This window comes from Malania oleifera, chromosome 3 (genome assembly GCF_029873635.1).
Source record: "Malania oleifera isolate guangnan ecotype guangnan chromosome 3, ASM2987363v1, whole genome shotgun sequence".
Taxonomy (NCBI): Eukaryota; Viridiplantae; Streptophyta; class Magnoliopsida; order Santalales; family Ximeniaceae; genus Malania; species Malania oleifera.
The window spans coordinates 36,644,741-36,664,880 of NC_080419.1; the positions used below are offsets into that span (position 1 = coordinate 36,644,741).

The window sequence follows — 20,140 nt, forward strand, 5'->3', positions numbered from 1 at the left end:
TTTCATCTCCATTCAGTTTTTCCCACGCAGCACTTCACGGCTCTTCACGCCTGCAGCACTCCTTCTGCCTACAGCAGCTCCTCACAACTGTAGGGCTGCCAGTCTTCTTCTCCAGCAGTTGCGGCTGCAAGCTACTGATCTCACTCTTGGACTCCGACTGTGTATTATTAACAACATATTGAGATATTCTGGTTGTGTTAATTTGGTTGGTTCTTTTGGGAGTTTTGTTCAGAATATTTGGTGAGAGCTTTCCATCTTGTTACATTTGTTTATACACTCTTGTGTATTTGTAAGGCTTATGTCTTTTGTATCCACTTTGTACAATATTTTTGGTGATAATGAATTTGGACCGCCGTACCCCATGGATGTACCTCAACATTTGAGGGAACCACGTTAAATTTCTTGTGTCTTATCTTTATTTATCATTTGCATTACTCTATTGATTTACTTGTGGAATTGTTCGTATATAATATTTCCCCAACAAGTGGTATCAGAGCCAGGTTATTTGTACGCATTAAATTTGTGTAAATCATGGATGATAATGTTGGCCGTATAATTAGCTTCAATGGAAGCAATTGGGTAACTTGGAAAACAAAAATGCAATATCTTTTATTTCACAAAGATTTGGATGGGCCTATTGAGGGTGATAGTCGAAAGCCTAAAGACATGAGTGATGATGAGTGGAATAGGCTTAATAGGAAAACCGTTGGTGTTATCCAGCAATGGATTGATGATAGTGTTTTTCATCATATTTCTATTGAAACTTCAACACACGAATTGTGGAAAAAATTAGATGGTCTTTATGATAGAAAGTCGGCTACAAATAAAACTTTTCTTTTCCGAAAATTGGTGAATTTGAAATATAAAGATGGTGGTCTTATTACTGAACATTTGAAAGAGATAAAAAATATTATCAATCAGCTTGCTACTATGAAAATAGTTTTTGATGATGAATTGCAGGCCTTAATGCTTCTTAGCACTTTGCCGGAAAGTTGGGAAACTTTGGTTGTGACTGTTAGTAATTCGGTTCCCGATGAAATTGTTACCATGAACCAAGTAACTAGCAGCTTGTTGAATGAAGAAATTAGAAGAAAATCAGTTGGCTCTTCTCATTCAGAGGCACTTGTGATAGAAAATCAGGGGAGAGGCAGAAGTAAAAGCAAATATTCTCACCGCAATGATAAATCAAGAGTCCGGTCCAGCTCAATTTCAAAAAAAGATATTTAGTGCCACTATTGTCATAAAAGGAGCATATGAAGCGATAGTGTAGAAAATTGAAATTCAAGGAGCAAAAAAAGAGAAAAATTTTGAGAAAAAACATGAAGACACAACTTCAGTTGCATCTAATGGTGATCTCATGGTTGTTTGTGATGAAAGTTGCATTAATTTAACAAGTCAAGAGACTGATTGGGTTATTGATTCCAGTGCATCATTCCATGTCACTTCTCGGGGAGATTTCTTCACTTCTTATTCCAAAGGAAATTATGGAGTTGTTCGGATGAGAAATGAAGGTCTGTCAAAAATTGTTGGCATTGGAAATGTTTGTTTAGAAACAAATCTTGGATGTAAGTTTATGCTCAAAGATGTGAGACATGTACCCGATATTCGACTAAATTTGATATCTACTGGAAAACTTGATGATGAAGGGTTTGATAACCATTTTGGAGATGGAAAATGGAAGCTCACAAAGGGTAATTTGGTGGTGGCTAAAGGCAAGAAGACTAGTACACTTTATATGATACAAGGTAAAATTGGTAATGGTGTTGTGAATGCAATTAAAAGTTACTCTTCCACCGATTTGTGGCATAAGCGGCTTGGGCACATGAGTGAAAAAGGAATGCAGCTTTTGTTCAAAAAGAAGCTCCTACTCGGGATGAAAGGTACCTCTCTTAAAGCTTGTGTTCATTGTTTGGCCAGTAAGCAACATAGAGCTCCTTTTTGTGCAAAGTTTGTTACTAAAAAATCTAATGTTTTAGATTTGATATATTCAGATATATGGGGTCCTTTGAAAGTTAAATCTCATGGTGGTGCACTTTATTTTGTTACCTTTATTGATGATTATTCAAGAAAAGTTTGGGTTTACACTTTGAAGACTACAGATCAAGTCTTAGATGCGTTTAAACATTTTCAGGTTAAAGTTGAAAGGGAGACAGGAAAGAAGGTGAAATATGTGCGCTCATATAATGGTAGAGAGTATATTGGCTCATTTGATGCATATTGTTACAGCCAAGGAATTAGACATCAAAAGACCGTCATGAAAACCCCTCAACAAAATGGTATTGCTAAAAGGATGAACCGCACTATACTGGAGAGAATTAGATGTATGCTCTCTCATGCGAAGTTGCCAAAATCATTTTGGGGTGAAACAATGAGGACGGCGGTGGACTTGATTAATTTGTCTCCTTCAACTCTTTTACTTGGTGAAGTTCCTGAAAAAATTTGGAAAGGTAAGGATGTCACTTACGATCACTTGAAAGTGTTTGGCTGTCGTGCATTTGTTCATATTCCAAAAGATGAAAGATCCAAACTTGATGACAAGACAATGCAATGTGTTTTTCTTGGCTATGGGCATGATGAATTTGGATATAGATTGTGGGATCCGGTTGACAAGAAAATTGTAAGAAGCCGAGATGTTGTATTTTTTGAAGATCAAACAATTGAAGACTTTGGCACGGTTGAGCAACCACAATCTAATGTGAATGATTTTGACTTAGACTTACCTTCTCCACCTTTGGCACATGATGAAAATATGGAAGATGTTCTTCCACCTCTTGAAGATGTTGGAAATGATGAAATTCCTAATGATGTTGAAGATGAAAATGAGGGGGAGCAACAAGTTCAAGAGCAAGCTCAATTGTGAAGGTCTTCAAGAGAGCCAAGACCTTCATCTAAATATCCATCAAGTGACTATGTTACTCTAAAGGATCAAGGGGAACCCGAAAGCTATCAAGAAGCCATGAACCATGAAAATAAAGTTGAATGGATGAAGGCTATGCAAGAGGAAATGAATTCCATAGTTGACAATCACACTTATGATTTGGTTAAACTTCCTCCTGGAAAGAAAGTTTTGAAAAATAAATGGGTGTTTAGGCTGAAAAATGATGGAAAAAATCTTCGGTACTAGGCTAAGCTTGTGGTAAAAGGCTTTGGTCAGAAAAAGGGAATTGACTTTAATGAAATATTCTCACCGGTTGTAAAGATGTCATCTATTCGGGTTGTTCTTGGCATGACATCATATTTGAATTTAAAAGTTGAGCAACTAGATGTGAAAACCGCTTTCTTACATGGTGACTTGGAAAATGAAATTTACATGGAACAACTGGAAGGCTTCAAACAAAAAGGGAAAGAGAATTTAGTGTGTAAATTAAAGAAAAGTTTGTATGGGTTGAAGCAAGCACCACAGAGATGGTACAAAGAAATTTGATTCTTTCATGATTGATCATGGTTACTTAAGAACCTCTTCAGATGATTATGTGTTTGTGAAAAAATTTTCGGATGGTACTTATATTATTCTCTTTTCTATGTTTATGATATGCTCATTGTAGGACAGGACTTCTCCAAGATTGACAAATTGAAGTTGGAGTTGAGCAAGTTTTTTGCTATGAAAGACTTGAGACCAGGAAAACAAATTCTTGGCATGAGAATTGTTCGTGATCGTGAAAAAGGGCAAATTTGGTTGTCTCAAGAAAGTTACATTGAAAAAGTGCTTGAGAAGTTTCATATGGGTAAAGCAAAACCTGTTGGTTGCCCACTTGCTAGTCACTTCAAGCATAGTTCAAAACAAAGTCCTACAAGTGAAAAAGACAAGGAAGAGATGAAGAAAATTCCTTATACTTCGGTTGTTGGTTCCTTAATGTATGCAATGGTTTGCACAAGACCAGATTTAGCTCATGCAGTTGGAGTTGTTAGTCGGTTTCTCTCTAATCCAGGAAAGGAGCATTGGTTAGAGGTAAAATGGATTCTCCGATACCTTAGAGGCACTTCAAAGGTGTATTTGTGTTTTGAAAATGATAAATCTACGCTCTATGGATTCACGGATGCCGACATGGCCGGTGATGTTGATTCTAGAAAATCCACTTCGAGTTATTTAATGACTTTTGCAGGGGGAGCTGTGGCATGACAATCTAAATTATAGAATCGTGTTGCTCTATCTACTACAGAAGCCGAGTTTATAGCCATTACGAAAGCTTGTAAAGAATTACTTTGGTTGAAGAGATTCTTAAAAGAGTTGGGCATCGAACAAGAAAGGTATGTTCTTTATTGTGATAGCCAAAGTGCAATTCATTTGAGTAAGAATTCTATCTTCCATTCAAAGTCAAAAATATTAATGTTAGATATCATTGGATTCGAGATGTGTTGGATAAGAAAGTGTAGCAGCTTGAAAAAATCCACATTGATGATAATGGTTCAGATATAATGACAAAAACATTACCTAGAGACAAGCATGTGAAGTGTCGAGTTTTGGTTGGTTTGGTGGAGTTGTCCCCATAAGTCGGGAGGGGGAGATTTGTTGGATTTTCCCTCCTTGTGGGGCCCATGCTTTGGAAAGATGTTTCTTTATTATTATTTTGGCTTCTCTAGGAAGCATGAAATTTGCTGCCTTGCTTTTTCAAAGCCACGCACAGCTGTCTCTCATTTATTTTAGACTTCCCTCACACACAATAGCAAGATGCTCCACACGGTTTCATCTCCATTCAGTTTTTCCCACGCAGCACTTCACAGCTCCTCACGCCTGTAGCACTCCTTCTGCCTACAACAACTCCTCACAACTGTAGGGCTGCCAATCTTCTTCTCTAGCAGCTGCGGCTGCAAGCTACTGACCTCACTCTTGGACTCCAACTGTGTATTATTAACAGCATATTGAGATATTATGGTTGTGCTATTTTGGTTGGTTCTTTTGAGAGTTTTGTTCAGAATATTTGGTGAGAGCTTTCCATCTTGTTACATTTGTTTATACACTCTTGTGTATTTGTAAGGCTTATGTCTTTTGTATCTACTTTGTACAACATTTTTGGTTATAGTGGATTTGGATCGTCGTGCCTGATTATGTATCAAAACTGCGTAATTGGGCATCTTAACCCGGGCTTTACGGTTTATATTTTTAATTAAATGTCCAAAATTGTCCAATATTTTAATAAAGTGCCAAAATTATCATTCTTGAACTTTATTGCACTATTTATGAAGTTTTGGTAATTTTTTTGTCGCAGGAAAATTCCTGAGAATCAAAACCGACACCTGTTTGTATTTCGTGCATAACTTTTCTGTCCGAATTATGATCGAGACGATTCAAATTTTTGGAGAAAGAGGAAAGGATTATCTACAACTTTCGTGTTTTGAGTTTTGTGAGATACGGGTTCCAGAAGAGTCAGATTTGCGATGAACAGAGAATGAAAAAAATGAAAAAAATATAGCAATTCGGGTCAACTCCAAGTGGGTCAAGTTGCTGGGTCGGGTCTCCTGTCCGGGTCTAGGGCTTTCCTCCCTATCCTATTTAACCCTTCTCTTCCTCTTCCTGCGTAGGCAGCCCCCAGGGCTCCCCATTCTCCTCTTCTCCTTCTTCTTCTTCTTCTTCTTTAGTTTGTTTTTTTTGTTCTTTTAAATTCTGCTTTGCTCTCTTCTCTTCCTCTCTTTCCTCTTCTCCTTCCCTTGTCTGCTTTTCCCTTTTCCTGTCCTTTCTCTCCTTCTCTTTATTGTTCCCTCTTGGTTAATCTCCCAGTCTTCCCAGCCATTGCACCAGCCTGCTAGCCACCCGAAGAAGCAGCAGCAGCCCGAGTACAGCAACACCAGCTAGCAGTAGATCCTCCTCTGCAACTTGCTGCAATTTTCCAGCAGCCAGAACAGCAACCTAGCTGCGACTCTAGGACAGCAACCACCCTTCCAGCAGCAGGCCGAGAGCTCTTCCAGAACAGAGCCACACCCGAGCCACCATCAGCGACTCCACAAACAGCCACCTCTTGCTCTGTTTTGTTCTTTTTCTCTCTCTCTCTCTCTTTTATCTTTTCTCTTTTAATATTGATATAGGATGGTATTGTTTTTTATTTACTGAAGGTACTTACAAAGTTTGGGTTTTGAAAATTTTATTATCTTTGCAATAGTTTATTGTTTAGTTATTTGTTTTTTGTATTTTATTTTATTGGTAGATTTAGTTGGAAGTTCATATTTAATTACGCTTGGGTTCATATTTAAATTAGTTATTTTTTTCTTTCCAAGATTTAATTTTTGTTTTGATGTTCGGTTTAGTTAGGACCGGTTTGATCAAAGTTCGTATTTTTATTTTTTGTCATTCTTTTTTTTATGTGTTGCATTTTGGTTTGAGTTCTTGAATTGTTAAAGTTCCGATTTTTAGTGTGTGCTTGAATCTGATTGAGTTTTCATAGTGTGCTTTTAATTCCGTGTCCGAAGTTACCCTTTTTAATTAGCACGTGCTTCGATATTTCCTCGAGTAGGTTAGGGTTTCCATTAGTGTTCTTTAATTCACTGCATGTTAGTTTTAGGACTTTAAATTGCGTGTCATTTAATTTGTCAAAAGTGAAATTGAACCATCCTGAAAATCCTGAATCTGAACCAAGTTCAGTGCAATTTAATTTCGATTGGAAAAACGTTAAATTTGAGATTAAATGCATTCCCTGAGGAGACGATCTAGCCCTTGGGCTTAATATTACACGACAGAACTCCTATACTTGGGATAGCTTCCGAACTGCTCATTTTTAGAGTGAGTCAGTGCCTCGTGGATGTACCTCAACATTTGAGGGAACCACGTTAAATTTCTTATGTCTTATCTTTATTTATCATTTGCATTACTCTATTGATTTACTTGTGGAATTGTTCGTATATAATATTTCCCCAACACTTGGTGAGCTAGACCTAAAATCTGGATGGGTTTCAAGTTTCATATTGGACTGAAAAAGCAATATACCAAATTTGGTAAGAGTTAGATTGACACGAGTGACTTTGGCTTGATCCTAGTTATAGGTTTACAGTCTTTTTACTTCTTAACTTTTACCGTGGTTAAGGTACCCATTTCAAATTTACAGGTTTACTTGTTAAAACAAAAAAATGTAAAGTGAAGGTAACCCCTATTTCATCCTCCATTTTTCCACCCCTTTAGAGCCATGCCCCATGCCCAATACTCCAATAGGACAAGACCATAGCTACAAAATATAACTAAAATCCTCGACTATTGTGTGAAGGTCTAAGACAGGCGAACAGCCAGAGTCCCTACTGCATCTCTTATTTCCTACTTTCTCCTTTTCCAGGATATGAAGGGTAGAAGGTGGTTGTATTTTGTGGATTCTTTTGTTTTTAACTATAAGTTAAAGATTTTAATCTTCTTAAATTCTCTTACTTATATTTTTGCACGTGTTCCATAAACATAACATATTCTCTGGGCCTAGAATTGCCATATTTTTGCTTTTAGTGTTTTTTTTTCAGTAATATATACAACTTAGATTGAGCTTACCTTAAAATTTGAGACTTTTCTTGATTTTTAATGTTTAGTTATGAATGCAAATTTGAACTTGTATTGACAATACAACATATAATTTCATTTTTAAGTGTATTTTAATTAAAAATATTTAAAAGTATTATAATTTTTAAAATTAAACTATTATTAAGCTCCAGTCTAACCATTGACCTCCTGATTGGATTAGTGATTTAGTTACCCATTCCCTTCTATTGGGTCTATTAAGGATATGGGAGACTTGACATTAAAGATTGATGAGAGAGAATCACTCTTGAGATTGGTCAAAGAAGCAAATAACGGCTGATTTGTTGAGATTGATATTATTGATTGATTTGTCTTGATTGTAGGTAATTGATTAGGCTAAATTGGTGTAATTTGTCTGTAGATAATGTGTATAAATAGGAGCCTCTGTATAGTGTAATCTCCACACCGAGAAATATACAATTCTCATTTTCGTTCTCTCTTTGTCTTCCCTCTATGAATTTCTAGACTTTGAATTTCTTCATGGTATCAGAGCTTTAGGATTCCAAAGGGCATAATCTTCTCTTCTCAATTTCTTCTTCTCGGTCACAAAACAAAGCACTCTTTGTTTTTCTTTTCCAGACTCCTCAACGTGATTACCACACGTTGCTCAGCCCTATATTCTCTACTATTTCTTTGCAACAAACTGTTAGTAAGCTACAACATATTTCAATTACTGTAAGTTTGCAAAAAAAAAAACTCCAATTTTTTTTCCCCTTTCTACAAAGACTGCCACTTTTGTTAGTGGGATTTACAGTTTTCTTAATAAATACAATGTCTAGGCAAGCTTTGGCTAAGGAAAGTCTTGGGCTTTAAGCGGTCCATTGTGACTCCCCTCACTTTCTTGGGAGGTTACCTCATTGTCTTTTGGAGATTACTATCTATACCACTTCTTACATTATGGCTTCCAATGTTGAAAGCACCCAACCTTCCCAAAAATTTGATGATCCCAGTCACCACCTGTTTCTTAGCAGCACCGACAATCTCGGTGTTGTTTTGGTTTCTCAACCATTGACGGAAACCAATTACACCACATGGAGTCAATCTATGCTCATTGCCCTTGACACCAAAAACAAGATTGACTTCATCGATGGCTTTGTTCCCAAGCCTTCCAAATCTTCCCCTATAGAATACTGCCAGTGGTCCTGCTGCAACAACATGGAAAAGCTTTGTGAATCAATTCTGTTTCTTAAGACATTTATACTAGCATTATTTTCTGTGATCTTGCTCGAGATATTTGGGTAGATTTGAAGGATCGTTTTTTCCAAGTTGGTGGCCCTCGCATGTATCACCTTGAACAAGAAATTCATAATCTTGTTCAAGGCAATACATCTGTGGCTACATATTTTACCAAGTTGAAGCTATTATGGGATGATCTTGCATCACTTCAATCCCATTTGTTCCAAGAAGACATCACTCAATACCAGTAGTACCAGTGCACCATGAAGTTCCTCTTGGGCCTTAATGAGTCTTTTGGTGCCATCTGTGCCCATATTTTGTTAATAGACCCTATCCCTATAATCAGTCGCATCTACGACTTGGTTCTTCAAGTGGAATGCCAAAGGAAAATTTAGACTCCTTCATCCATCGATGGCGTTGTCTTAGCCGCCAAAGGTATCCTCCTAACTCCAAAAGATGGGAAGAATTTTCGCAAGTCACGACCGAAATGCACGCACTGCCACAAGGAAGGTCATACCATTGAGTGTTGTTACTTCATCCATGGGTTCCCACCTATCTCCTGCAAGTTTAGCTCAGGTTCGAAACCAAGTGCACACCAAGTCTCCTCCACTGACAACAACCCATCCACTAGCAGTTTTCCATTTACCCTTGATCAATGCCAACAACTCCTAACCATGCTTAACACTACTACTCAGTCATCATCTATGGCCAAACAAATAGGTAATATTGCATTATCCTTATTAGGTAAACCACCCCTCTTCTCTCTAGAAACACTTTGGATCCTTGATAGTGCAGCCACCGATCATATGGTGTGTTCTCCCTCTGATTTAACCTACTCCATTCCTATTCATAGTCGTATTGTACGACTCTCTAATGGCTCTTATGTTGTAGTAACTCATATTGGTTTTATCATTTTCTTTTCCTCCCTCATTTTGAAGAATGTCTTTTGTGTCCCTTTCTTTCATTTTAACCTTATTTCTGTTCATATGCTATGTCAAACTCTCAATTGCCTAATCATTTTTTCTGCTCAGCCTAATTCAGGACCTACGCTCGATGAGGATGATTGGACTAGGCACTGAGCGTAATGACTTGTACTACTTCACCAGAACGAATCTTGCTCGTTGTCAGGTGGCTACATCAAATTCCCAACTTTGGCATTGCCGACTTGGTCATTTATCCAATAAAGTTTTGTCTTTACTTTCCAATAATGTTTTTGGAATTTGTTTCAATTCTGAATCATGTTATATTTGCCCATTGGCTAAACAAACCCGTCTTGAATTTCCTTTAGTTCAATTTCTTCTCTTACACCTTTTCATTAAATACATGTAGACATTTGGGGTGGTTACCGTGTCCCATCATTCACTGGGGCTCAATATTTTATGACCATTGTCGATGATTACACCAGATGTACTTAGGTATACTTAATGCGTCATAAGTCAAATACCTGACACTTTCTTCTTTCTTTTATTCGGCTCATTGAAAACCAACATTCCACTACGATCAAAATTGTCCGTGGTGATAATGGGCCAAAATTTGACCTTTCCTCCTCCTATTCAGAAAAAGACATCATTCACCAAATGAGTTGCGCATCCACTCCCGAACAAAATGGAGTTGCAGAACGCAAACATCGTCATCTTTTAAATGTTTCTCAAGCCCTTCTTTTTCAGGCCAACATGTCACTGTAACTTATTTGATTAATAGAACAATCACTCCTCTTTTGGATGGGAAATCTTCCTATGAGAAGCTATAAAGTACCCCACCTAAATACGACCATCTTCGAGTCTTTGGATGTCTTTGTTATGCCTCCACTCACTTCCGCCATCCCTCCAAGTTTGATCCCCGTGCGACCCATTGTGTCTTCCTTGGCTATCCATATGGCCAAAAAGGTTATGAGTTGTATGATCTTACAACTCACCAAACCTTTGTATCCCGTGATGTAGTCTTTTACGAGGATCAATTTCCTTTTAGCCAAACTACCTCAGAGCCACCCTCTACTATTTTACCTAATCCCATTGACTCTCTAGATCTTCTTTCTAAACCCTCTACCCAGCCACATATTTCCCCACCTAATGATGTTCCCCTTTTTCCTACCCCACTCGTCCAAGTTCGGCGATCCAAATGTCATATTTAGCCACCTATCTACTTACAGGATTTTCTTGTTGAACAAGCACTCCCGGCTCAACCTATCCCACCATCTGACTCGGCGTTGATCCGCTCCTCAGGTACTATTGATCCTCTCTCTAATTTTCTTTTTTATGATTCTCTTTCTCCTACACATCGTGCCTTCACCACTGCCATCTCCCTTGCACAAGAACCCAAGTCATTCTTGCAAGCTATGCAGGATCCTAAGTGGCGTGATGCCATGCGTGTTGAGATTGATACCTTGGAAGCCAACCATACTTGGGCTTTGACTCATCTTCCACCTCACAAGAAACCCATTGAATTTCTTCAGGGTTAACCACCAAACCGAGTTTAATAACATTTATCAAGGGTATTTAATAATTTTGTTGAAATGTGTAACATGATTCTCTTGTTCAACTAAACAAAGACAAGAGTATCCTACGTGTTTTCCTCCAATGTGCAGTCAGTTTGCATGTGCATAGGTATCCTATAGCGCAAAACAAATAAAATATTTTCATTTTCACAAAACAAGCATCTTCTGGATTAGGATTCATAGGAATTTCATCTAAGATATTGCAATCCAATCAACACCTAAAAGTAGTACAAGATCAAAGTAGTTCTGAAATTTCAATTGCCCATTGGACAGCCTCCTTGATCACCATTGTGTTTGGGCTTGTCCATGCTTGCTTCCATAAAACATTAGAAGGCGAATTTGGTTGATTAGCTGGAACAAAACATTTCACCAAATTCATGCACTGCTATGTATGCTTAATTCTAAAATAACCTAGGCTCACTGGAGTAATTTGACTAAAACTTCCAGCGAAAAAGATCTTGCAGTTGGATCTTGGAGGGCCATTTCCCATCTGGTACAACTTCAAATTTTCAGCATCCAAAATGCACAAGTGACTAATATTATACTTCGACTAAATTTTGAAAATGTTTTGGTCAACAAATTAATTTGATTTCTAAAGCAAGCATAGCTTTGCTGGTAAATACAATTAGAAACAATTATACAATGAAAGGACCACCAATCTTTGTGAAAGGATGCGAATCAAGACCTCAAAAAATAAACAGATGCAATTTCAATGTTACAAGCACACTATCAATTTCAGGAAAAGCGAAATGGCCATGAAAAACCAAACTGTGGCTGCATAAATACCATTACATATTTTGATGCTCTGTTCAGTTTTTACATTTTAACACAAATGCTGATGATAAATTAGTTTTACTTTTCAACAAAGTCCACAGGGTGCAGCCACATGTACATCTGAAATTCCACTACATGAGCAGTGAAGAGTTCATTTCATTTGGTTTGGAGTGATTGTACTCATGAACTTCCCTAAGCACTTAATCTTGAGACCATATCTTCCGACTTCTGCGCGGGAGAGGAACCAACATATGATATTCATCTTTATCATAAAAAGAGTAGAATTTTATTTTATTTTTTTTCGTGCCAAGTTCATTTCATGTTAACAATATCCAATCTTGTCAACTAACCTGCTCAGCATGAGACAAATATTTTCCGTCAAATGTGACAACGACACGATCCTTCCCATCCACACCTTTAACTTTGTCAACTGAGCAGTAGAAATCAATCGAAGACATGCTGTAGATTAAAAAAAAAAATACAAATATATAAATAATCAGTGACAGATAATATGAAATCAAGTCATCCAATCTTCAATTGTCTAACAACAAAGGCTTGACTATTTTTTGAAACAGAAGACTACAAGGAACCCTTGCTCTGAGGCCTGAGCATCTGATCAGTCTACATCACAGAAAACAATAGGAACACACACACAAAATCAGTTCTAAGGGTACCACAAGTGGATTTTAATAACAAGATTGAAAAACAAAATTTACCGGGCATTGCATGCATATTTGAAAAAAAAGAAAAAGAAAACTCCCTATCATTAAATTTGTTGGCCCATGTCACTCTTTAAATTCTGATTGTTTCAAGAAATAGGTCTTTAAAACTATAAGAGAAATAAAGACTGATAAAGTTAATGTCACATGATTTCACTACAGTATTCAGCAAGTGTTAGAAACTTAGAATAGCTCAGCCAAAGTCCTGCAATTCAACTTGACAACTCTTTCTCATTATGTCAGACATACACCATGCATTATTTCAGGGATACTATTGCATTTAAAGAGGTGGATGGGGTTTGAATTACACGGAGGTAGTGTTTGGGAGCATGGACTTTGGACCTTGGATTTGGACTTGGGTGGATTAGGACAAATTTCAACACAATTTTATACTACATCTTATCCAAATCCAATACAACTCCAAATCCAAGGTTTCTCCAAACATAGGAGAAGAAAAGGGTACCAATGATACATGTCATCATAGTTACTCTATAGACTTGAACAGTGAATCACCAAAGCATTTTTCAAAAGGATAAGGGGAATAAGACAAGGTGATTGCTCCCTATTCATTCTTTTGTGGAGGAGGTTAAAGATTTAATTGTCTGATGGTACGGGTTGAAGAGCCTTTTAACAATAGGCTTTATTGCATGAGTTAGTGTTGAAATCAGAATGAATAATTTCTGTATTTCTTGAATGATTTTGCATAGACCAATATGCAATATTTATAATACACTCGAAAGACCTAAATATGAAAATAATCTCCTAAACAAATCTCTCTCAATAATATACAACATATACTTCCCTAAATTGCTCCAAGATATTCTAAGATACTCAGGATTTCTACACTCCCCCTCAAGTTGGATCATAGATATTGATCATATCCAACTTGCAAATGAAAACATCAAAGCTCTGTCGGGCTAACCCTTTAGTAAAGATGTCTGCAGTTTGTTCCTTGCTAGGTACATAAGTCATACAGATGGTTCCTTCTTCAACCTTCTCTTTGATAAAACGTTGGTCTACTTCTACATGCTTAGTCCTGTCATGTTGAATTGGATTAAGAGAGATACTGATGACTACTTTGTTGTCACAATAGAGTTTGATAAGGAATTTCACCGGGATTTGTAATTCTTTCAAGAGTTTCCGTAACCACAGTCATTTACATATCCCTTGTGCAATTGCCTTGAATTCAGCTTCAGCACTACTTCGAGCCATTACATTCTATTTTTTGCTCCTCCAAGTTACCAAATTTCCCCATACAAAGGTGCAATATCCGGTGGTAGACCTTCAATCTTCCGCTGATCCTGCCCAATCCACATCTATGAAAATTTCTACTTACTTTCACATTTCTTAAAGAAGAGTCCTTTGCCCGGAGAACCCTTGAGGTACCTGAGGATCTTATACACAGCATCTAGGTGAGTCTTTTTCAGTGAATGCATGTGTTGACTTACCACACTTACCGCAAAAGCAATATCGAGTCTGGTATGCGATAGGTAAATTAGTTTACCCACCAATCTTTGATACCTCTCCTTTTCAACTAGTATTTCGCAATCTTCAACCCTCCTTACAGCTTCATTCAGGGTTTCACTATGTTTGCATCCAAGCATGCCAGTTTCGGTTAGGAGATCAAGGATATACTTTCGCTGAGTGACACTGATACCTTTTTTTGATCTGGCAACTTCCATTCCCAAGAAGTACCGCATTTGTCCCAGGTCTTTAACTTTAAACTCATCTGCTAGGACTTTCTTCAATCTTTCCATCTCCACTGTATCATCTCCGATTAGGATTAGGATTATATCATCCATATACACAATCAGAATTGTTTTCTTACCACTTTTAGACTGATGAAAAAACATAGTGTGATCTGATTGCCCTTGTCGATATCCTTGGTTTTTTATCACCTTTGCAAATCTGTCGAACTATGCTCTAGGAGATTGCTTGAGTCCATACAGGGACTTCTTGAGTTTACATACCTGTTTTCTTCACCTCTTTTACTGAAACCTGGAGGTATTGTCATGTAAACTTCTTCTTCTAACTCGCCATTTAGAAATGCATTCTTAATGTCGAGTTGCTGAAGTGGCCAATCCAAGTTGGCTGCCAAGGAAAGGAGGATCGGACTATATTCAATTTTGCCACTGGTGCAAATGTCTCAGTGTAGTCAATGTCATAGGTCTGTGTAAACCCTTTTGCAACAAGTCAAGTTTTATACCATTCAACTGTCCTATTAGCTCTATATTTCACTGTAAAGACTCATTTACAACCTACTGGCTTCTTCCCTCTCAGCAAATTCATAACGTCCCAAGTTCCATTCTTTTCCAGAGCCCACATTTCCTCCATGACAGCTTCCCTCCATTCAGGAATCTCCAAGGCTTCCTGGATATTCTTTGGAATTTTTATCCTGTCAAGGTTAGAAGAAAAAGCATGATACTTTGTAGACAAGCTTTTATAAGACATGTATGTTGACTAGGGATATTGAGTACATGACCGAGTTTGTTTTCTAATTGCAATGGGTGAATTGATGTCATCAGGTACAGGCTTATCAGAAGGGAGTTCATGGCTATCTATTACCTGATTGGGATTGGGCGTTGACTCATGGTTGCTTGGAGCTATCACCGGTTCCAACTCTCTTGGTGCCTCAGGTATGAGATTCTCCCTGTTCTTTGTGTTTGGCTTTCTTGAGTAAACAAGTATTTCTGTGTTATTTTGTTTTGTTTGCATCTCCCCCTAAGTTTAAGTGGTCTTTTGTGCATGATAGGTCAAGAAATGATGCAATAGTAGACTCAGTGTATGAGACAAATTCATCAATAGAGAAATCAAAGAACTGATCTTCACTCCATTTCTCCCCCTAAAAAGAGGGTTTGGGGAAGTAAGGAGTGGTTTCAAAGAACGTGACATTAAAGCTAACAAATAAGTTTTTTGTAACAGGATCATAACATTTGTAGCCTTTCTGAGTAGGAGAGTAACCAATAAAAATGCACTTAATGGCACGAGGTTCTAATTTGTCCCGATTGTGAGCATGGACATGAACAAATGCAGTACACCTAAAGATTTTCAAAGAGAGATTGGAGTGGAGCCGAGAGTTGGGAAAACATTCTTGGAATTTTTGGAGAGGGGTGGCAAAAGATAGAACCCGACTAGGCATTCGATTGATGAGATATGTAGCTGTCAAAATGGCATCCCCCCAAATTTTTTTTTTTTCATATTTGTAATGAACATTAATGCCCAAGCTACTTCAAGAATATGCCTATTTTTACGTTTAGCAACCCCATTTTGTTGAGGGGTATCCACACAGGAACTTGATGAACAATTCCATTTTCTTGAAGATAATATCCCAAGATATTATTGAAATTTTCCGTACCATTATCAGTACGTAAAATTTGAATGTGAGTTTGGAATTGTGTTTGAATCATGGAGTGGAAACTAGCAAGAATATAACAGACTTCAGTTTTATCATTCAACAAGTAAACCCAACAAATATGAGTATGATCATCAATAAAAGTAACAAACCATCTCGTGTGAGTGCGATTAAGAGAACGTGAGGACCCCTACAAATTACTATGAATCATAGTAAAGAGTTTGGATGGTTTGTATGTGGATTTTGGAAAGGAATTACGCTGATGTTTTGCAAGCTTACAAATCTCACACTGAAATTCAGAAGACGTTTTATTTGAACAAATGGAAGGAAATAAACGTCTTAGATATTGAAAATTTGGATGACCCATCCTAGAATGCCATAACAAAATTTCACTATCCCTAGGAACAGATGCAGAATCACAAATAGCAGTTTTATATTGTTCACTCACATTAGCCTCCTCAAAGTAGTAGAGTCCCTCACACTCCTTAGCTTTGTCAATCGTCTTTCCTGATAATATGTCCTAAAAAACACAATGAGAGGGAAGAAATTTAGCAGAACGATTGGAGTTCTTAGTCAACTGGCTAATATATAGTAAGTTGTAGGATAAATTAGGAACATGAAGAACGAACTCTAGTGTGATGGAGTCAGAGAGTCGAATATTCCCTTTGCCTACAACAGACGAGAGTGATCCATCTGCAATTTTAACTTTCAAATTTCCAGTACAGGGTGTGAATATGATGAGAAAAGATGATAGGCATCAGTTATGTGGTCAGAAGTACCAGAATCAATAATCCAAGGAGTTTTGGATTTAGAGGTTATGTTCAAGGCTTGCAAAAAATTACCTCTTTGGGCTAAAGAATCCGAAGAAATTACCTCTTTGGGCAAATTCAACATGATCTGAAGCTTTCAGTACAACTTCTGGGGTTACACATGGACAATCAACCCCCAACATGCTCTCCTCAAGAGAAGAATGCTGACGCTAGAAGGCCAACACATTGGATTTAACGGCGCAGCCCGGGGGTCCATAGTCATAGAGACCCGCAACGCCACAATAAATTTTGAAAAACGGGATGAAGAGACGACGCTCAAGAGTGTTAACCACCGCCTGTCGGAAATCTTCCTTGCTGAGAGCGCCATCGCCGCCGTCGTTGCTAGGGTTTGTGGAGGAGAGAAGTGCGTGAAGCTGACGCTTGACGGAGGCCTTCTCTAGCTTGAGAGTGTTGAGGGTTTTGACTGAGGGATCAATAAGCTCCTTCGCCGCACCGGTCGCCTTCAGCGCCGCCTTGGGCTTCGATGGCCGGTTGCTTCTCTGAGAGTGCTCTGCAAAGGGCTTCTTCAATGGCTGATTGCTTCTCGGAGATTGCTCTGGGAGGTGTGGCCTTCGCCCTTGACGCGGATGCGCATGTCGGTTCTGTTGAAGCGGTGGCGACCGGGCAGGAGGATGGGTTCTAGCGCCTTGTAGCAGTAGGACTTTTGGAACCTGGCGCAAGTACTGCGACCACCAAACTTCTTGGGCTCGCACCGCTAGGGATCGGCAACAAGGAGGGTCCGGTCGTAGCAAACCAAGATGTCCTTCTGGTAGAAGGCGGTAAGGGCCTTGGCGATGCTCTGGCGGAGGCACCGATTAAGATGGAGATGGCCAGATGCAACAACAACGCCGGTGATGAAGAGGAATCCATGGAGTTCTCGAACCTTGTGAAACTCTATTGGAGAACCTCGTGAGATTCATAGGTAAACGAACCTCTACTTTGGCCGGTAGTTTCCGCCATTGATAGCTAGGTTGAATCTCCTAGCTCTGATACCATGTTGAAATCAGAATGAATAATTTATGTATTTCTTGAATGATTTTGTACAGACCAATATACAATATTTATAATACACTCGGAAGATCTAAATATGGAAATAATCTCCTAAACAAATCTCTCTCAATAATATACAATATATACTTCCCTAAATTACTCCAAGATATACTCAGATACCCGGGATTTCTACAGTTAGGAGCTAAAATAATTCAATATTTTTTTTTATAGAAAAATAGCTAGTTTGGGACAAAATAAAATGATGCTACTACAAAAAGAAAAAAGGAGTTCACACCTGAATTTCATCAGCAGTTAAAAGCATAGAAAGGATTTAGCAGATACAAGAGATAAATATAATGCTATATTTTGCTAACTTTCTAGTTGGGATTGTGAATTGGATCTATGAATTTGTAATTGTGCAAACTTGGACAAAGTATCATACATCCATAAAATTTGGTATTAATTTTTGTCCAAATTCACAATAGTATAAAATTCACAATCCCAAAGTCATATACACAAATACAACATATAACAATTCAAATTTGGGATCATAGATTTTTCATGTTAAAGATATACACTGCCATTGTGTTCGGAAGCATGTATTTCCAAGGCTTGAATTTGGATTTGTGTAGATTTGGACAAGATGTAACATTAAACGGTATTAGATTTCTTCCAAATCTACACAAATCTAAATCCAAGCTCCCAAACACTACCTGAAATTCAAATTATCCATACAGAAATCTAGACAGAAAGTGAGACATAAACATCATAAAAGAAATCAAAACTTACATGCCATCGCCAAACTCCTCGTTGATAATTTCCTTGATGCTCCCACCAAAATGCATAATTGCTTCATTCAACCTAGGAAGTTCAAAGTTGATTAACAAAAGGTGATAAAAAACTAGTTGAAAGTTCAGAAATCAAACAAGAAGACTCAGAATGAGCTCCTTCCAAGCATCAACAATTGTAGAACTAGAGTGATATGCATATCTACGTACAAATGTGTATATTTAAACATATAATTTGCTTTTATGCAAATAAATATTAATCAAAGCATGAACAAGGAGGCCCAGCATGAGCTTCAAACCAGTGCCATTTATTAATGGCGGGATGCATTCCAAAAGAAAAAAAAATTAAAGATCATAGAATACTTTATTAATGCCTATTTTGTTCAATGCAATCATGCTCTAATATGAATTATAACATGTATTTTGGTGCACAGAAAATACATTAATCTGTAGTCTTCTTATTATTAGAAAACACATTATTCCATGTATCCTCGGTGAAAGCAAGGACAATGCTTTGCCACAAGACTGCAGCCCAACTGTATAGCCATACTACATATTATATTAACACATAGCTCAATTTTCCTAAAAATGAATGCAATTAGTGGATTATGGGTCAAACATCTTAAATAGTCAAGCTATAAAATCCACCTATTCATTTTCATTATATTGCCAGTATAACAACAACAAACCAAATCTAAAGTCCCACTAGATGGGGTTGGCTTGTTATATTGCCAGTATGCACCGAAAAACAGCTCATCCATGTATATCCCTAAGGTTGTATGAAGAATGTAACTGAAAAACCACTAGTACTGGTACTATAAATACAAATTGCATTTTGTTTCTCATTTTAGTTCTGCTAAGCATGTGATTTGAAAAGAAATATATATGACAAGCCCTCTATCATCCCCACCTCTCCCACCTCCCCCAAGCTTCAATGGACATGTGTATATATACCCTCGGGGCATATGCAATCTTGTGGAAGGAAACAGTCCCTCAATGTAATTCAGACCCATCATCACATGGTGAGCATCTGGATATCCGGACACTAGCCTGATACTTGATGCCCTGGAATAGAATTGATTGATCATGGAATAATATAAAAAATTATAAGATGAATACGATCAATTCCGTTAATTACATTTCATTCTTCGATACCAAACAAATCATAGGTGTATGACCAAACCAAGGGGCGGGTGCCTCTATCATTTCTCCTCATAAGCATTCACATTCAAAGGGCAGATTGAAGCAACTTACCAGTTACCGCAAACTAACATCTTTTAGCAAAATATAGATTCTCAACTCTCAAGATATGTACCAACACAATTGTTGGAAAGTTCCAACTCATATTGAGAGCATGGAATTAAAAAGGAAAGAAGAAAGGCTTAAAATAGAAAGAAAGTTAGAAGAGAAGAGTTAGTTAGAAGAGATTAGTTAAAGAAAGTTAGAAGAGAAGAATTAGTTAGAAGAGATTAGTTTTATTTTTTTATTTGATGTATTATAAAGAGGACTCAAGTCTGATGTAAAAATGTATTCATTCACAATTTAGTACTAC

The 20,140-nt window shown here is 37.6% G+C and overlaps 1 protein-coding gene across 1 annotated transcript in view; it reads right to left on the reverse strand.

The window, feature by feature from the left end:
• Nucleotides 1-11,906: 11,906 nt before the first annotated feature.
• Nucleotides 11,907-20,140, reverse strand: part of LOC131150242 (cyanate hydratase) — a 15,505-nt gene continuing 7,271 nt past the window's right edge. Inside the window, exons 2-4 of the mRNA XM_058100850.1 lie at nt 18,590-18,661; nt 12,281-12,389; nt 11,907-12,158 (exon numbers count right to left, since the gene is read on the reverse strand). Of these exons, the coding sequence (XP_057956833.1) occupies nt 12,123-12,158; nt 12,281-12,389; nt 18,590-18,661 (217 nt within the window). The 3' untranslated portion in view covers nt 11,907-12,122. The remainder of the gene's footprint in view (nt 12,159-12,280; nt 12,390-18,589; nt 18,662-20,140) is intronic.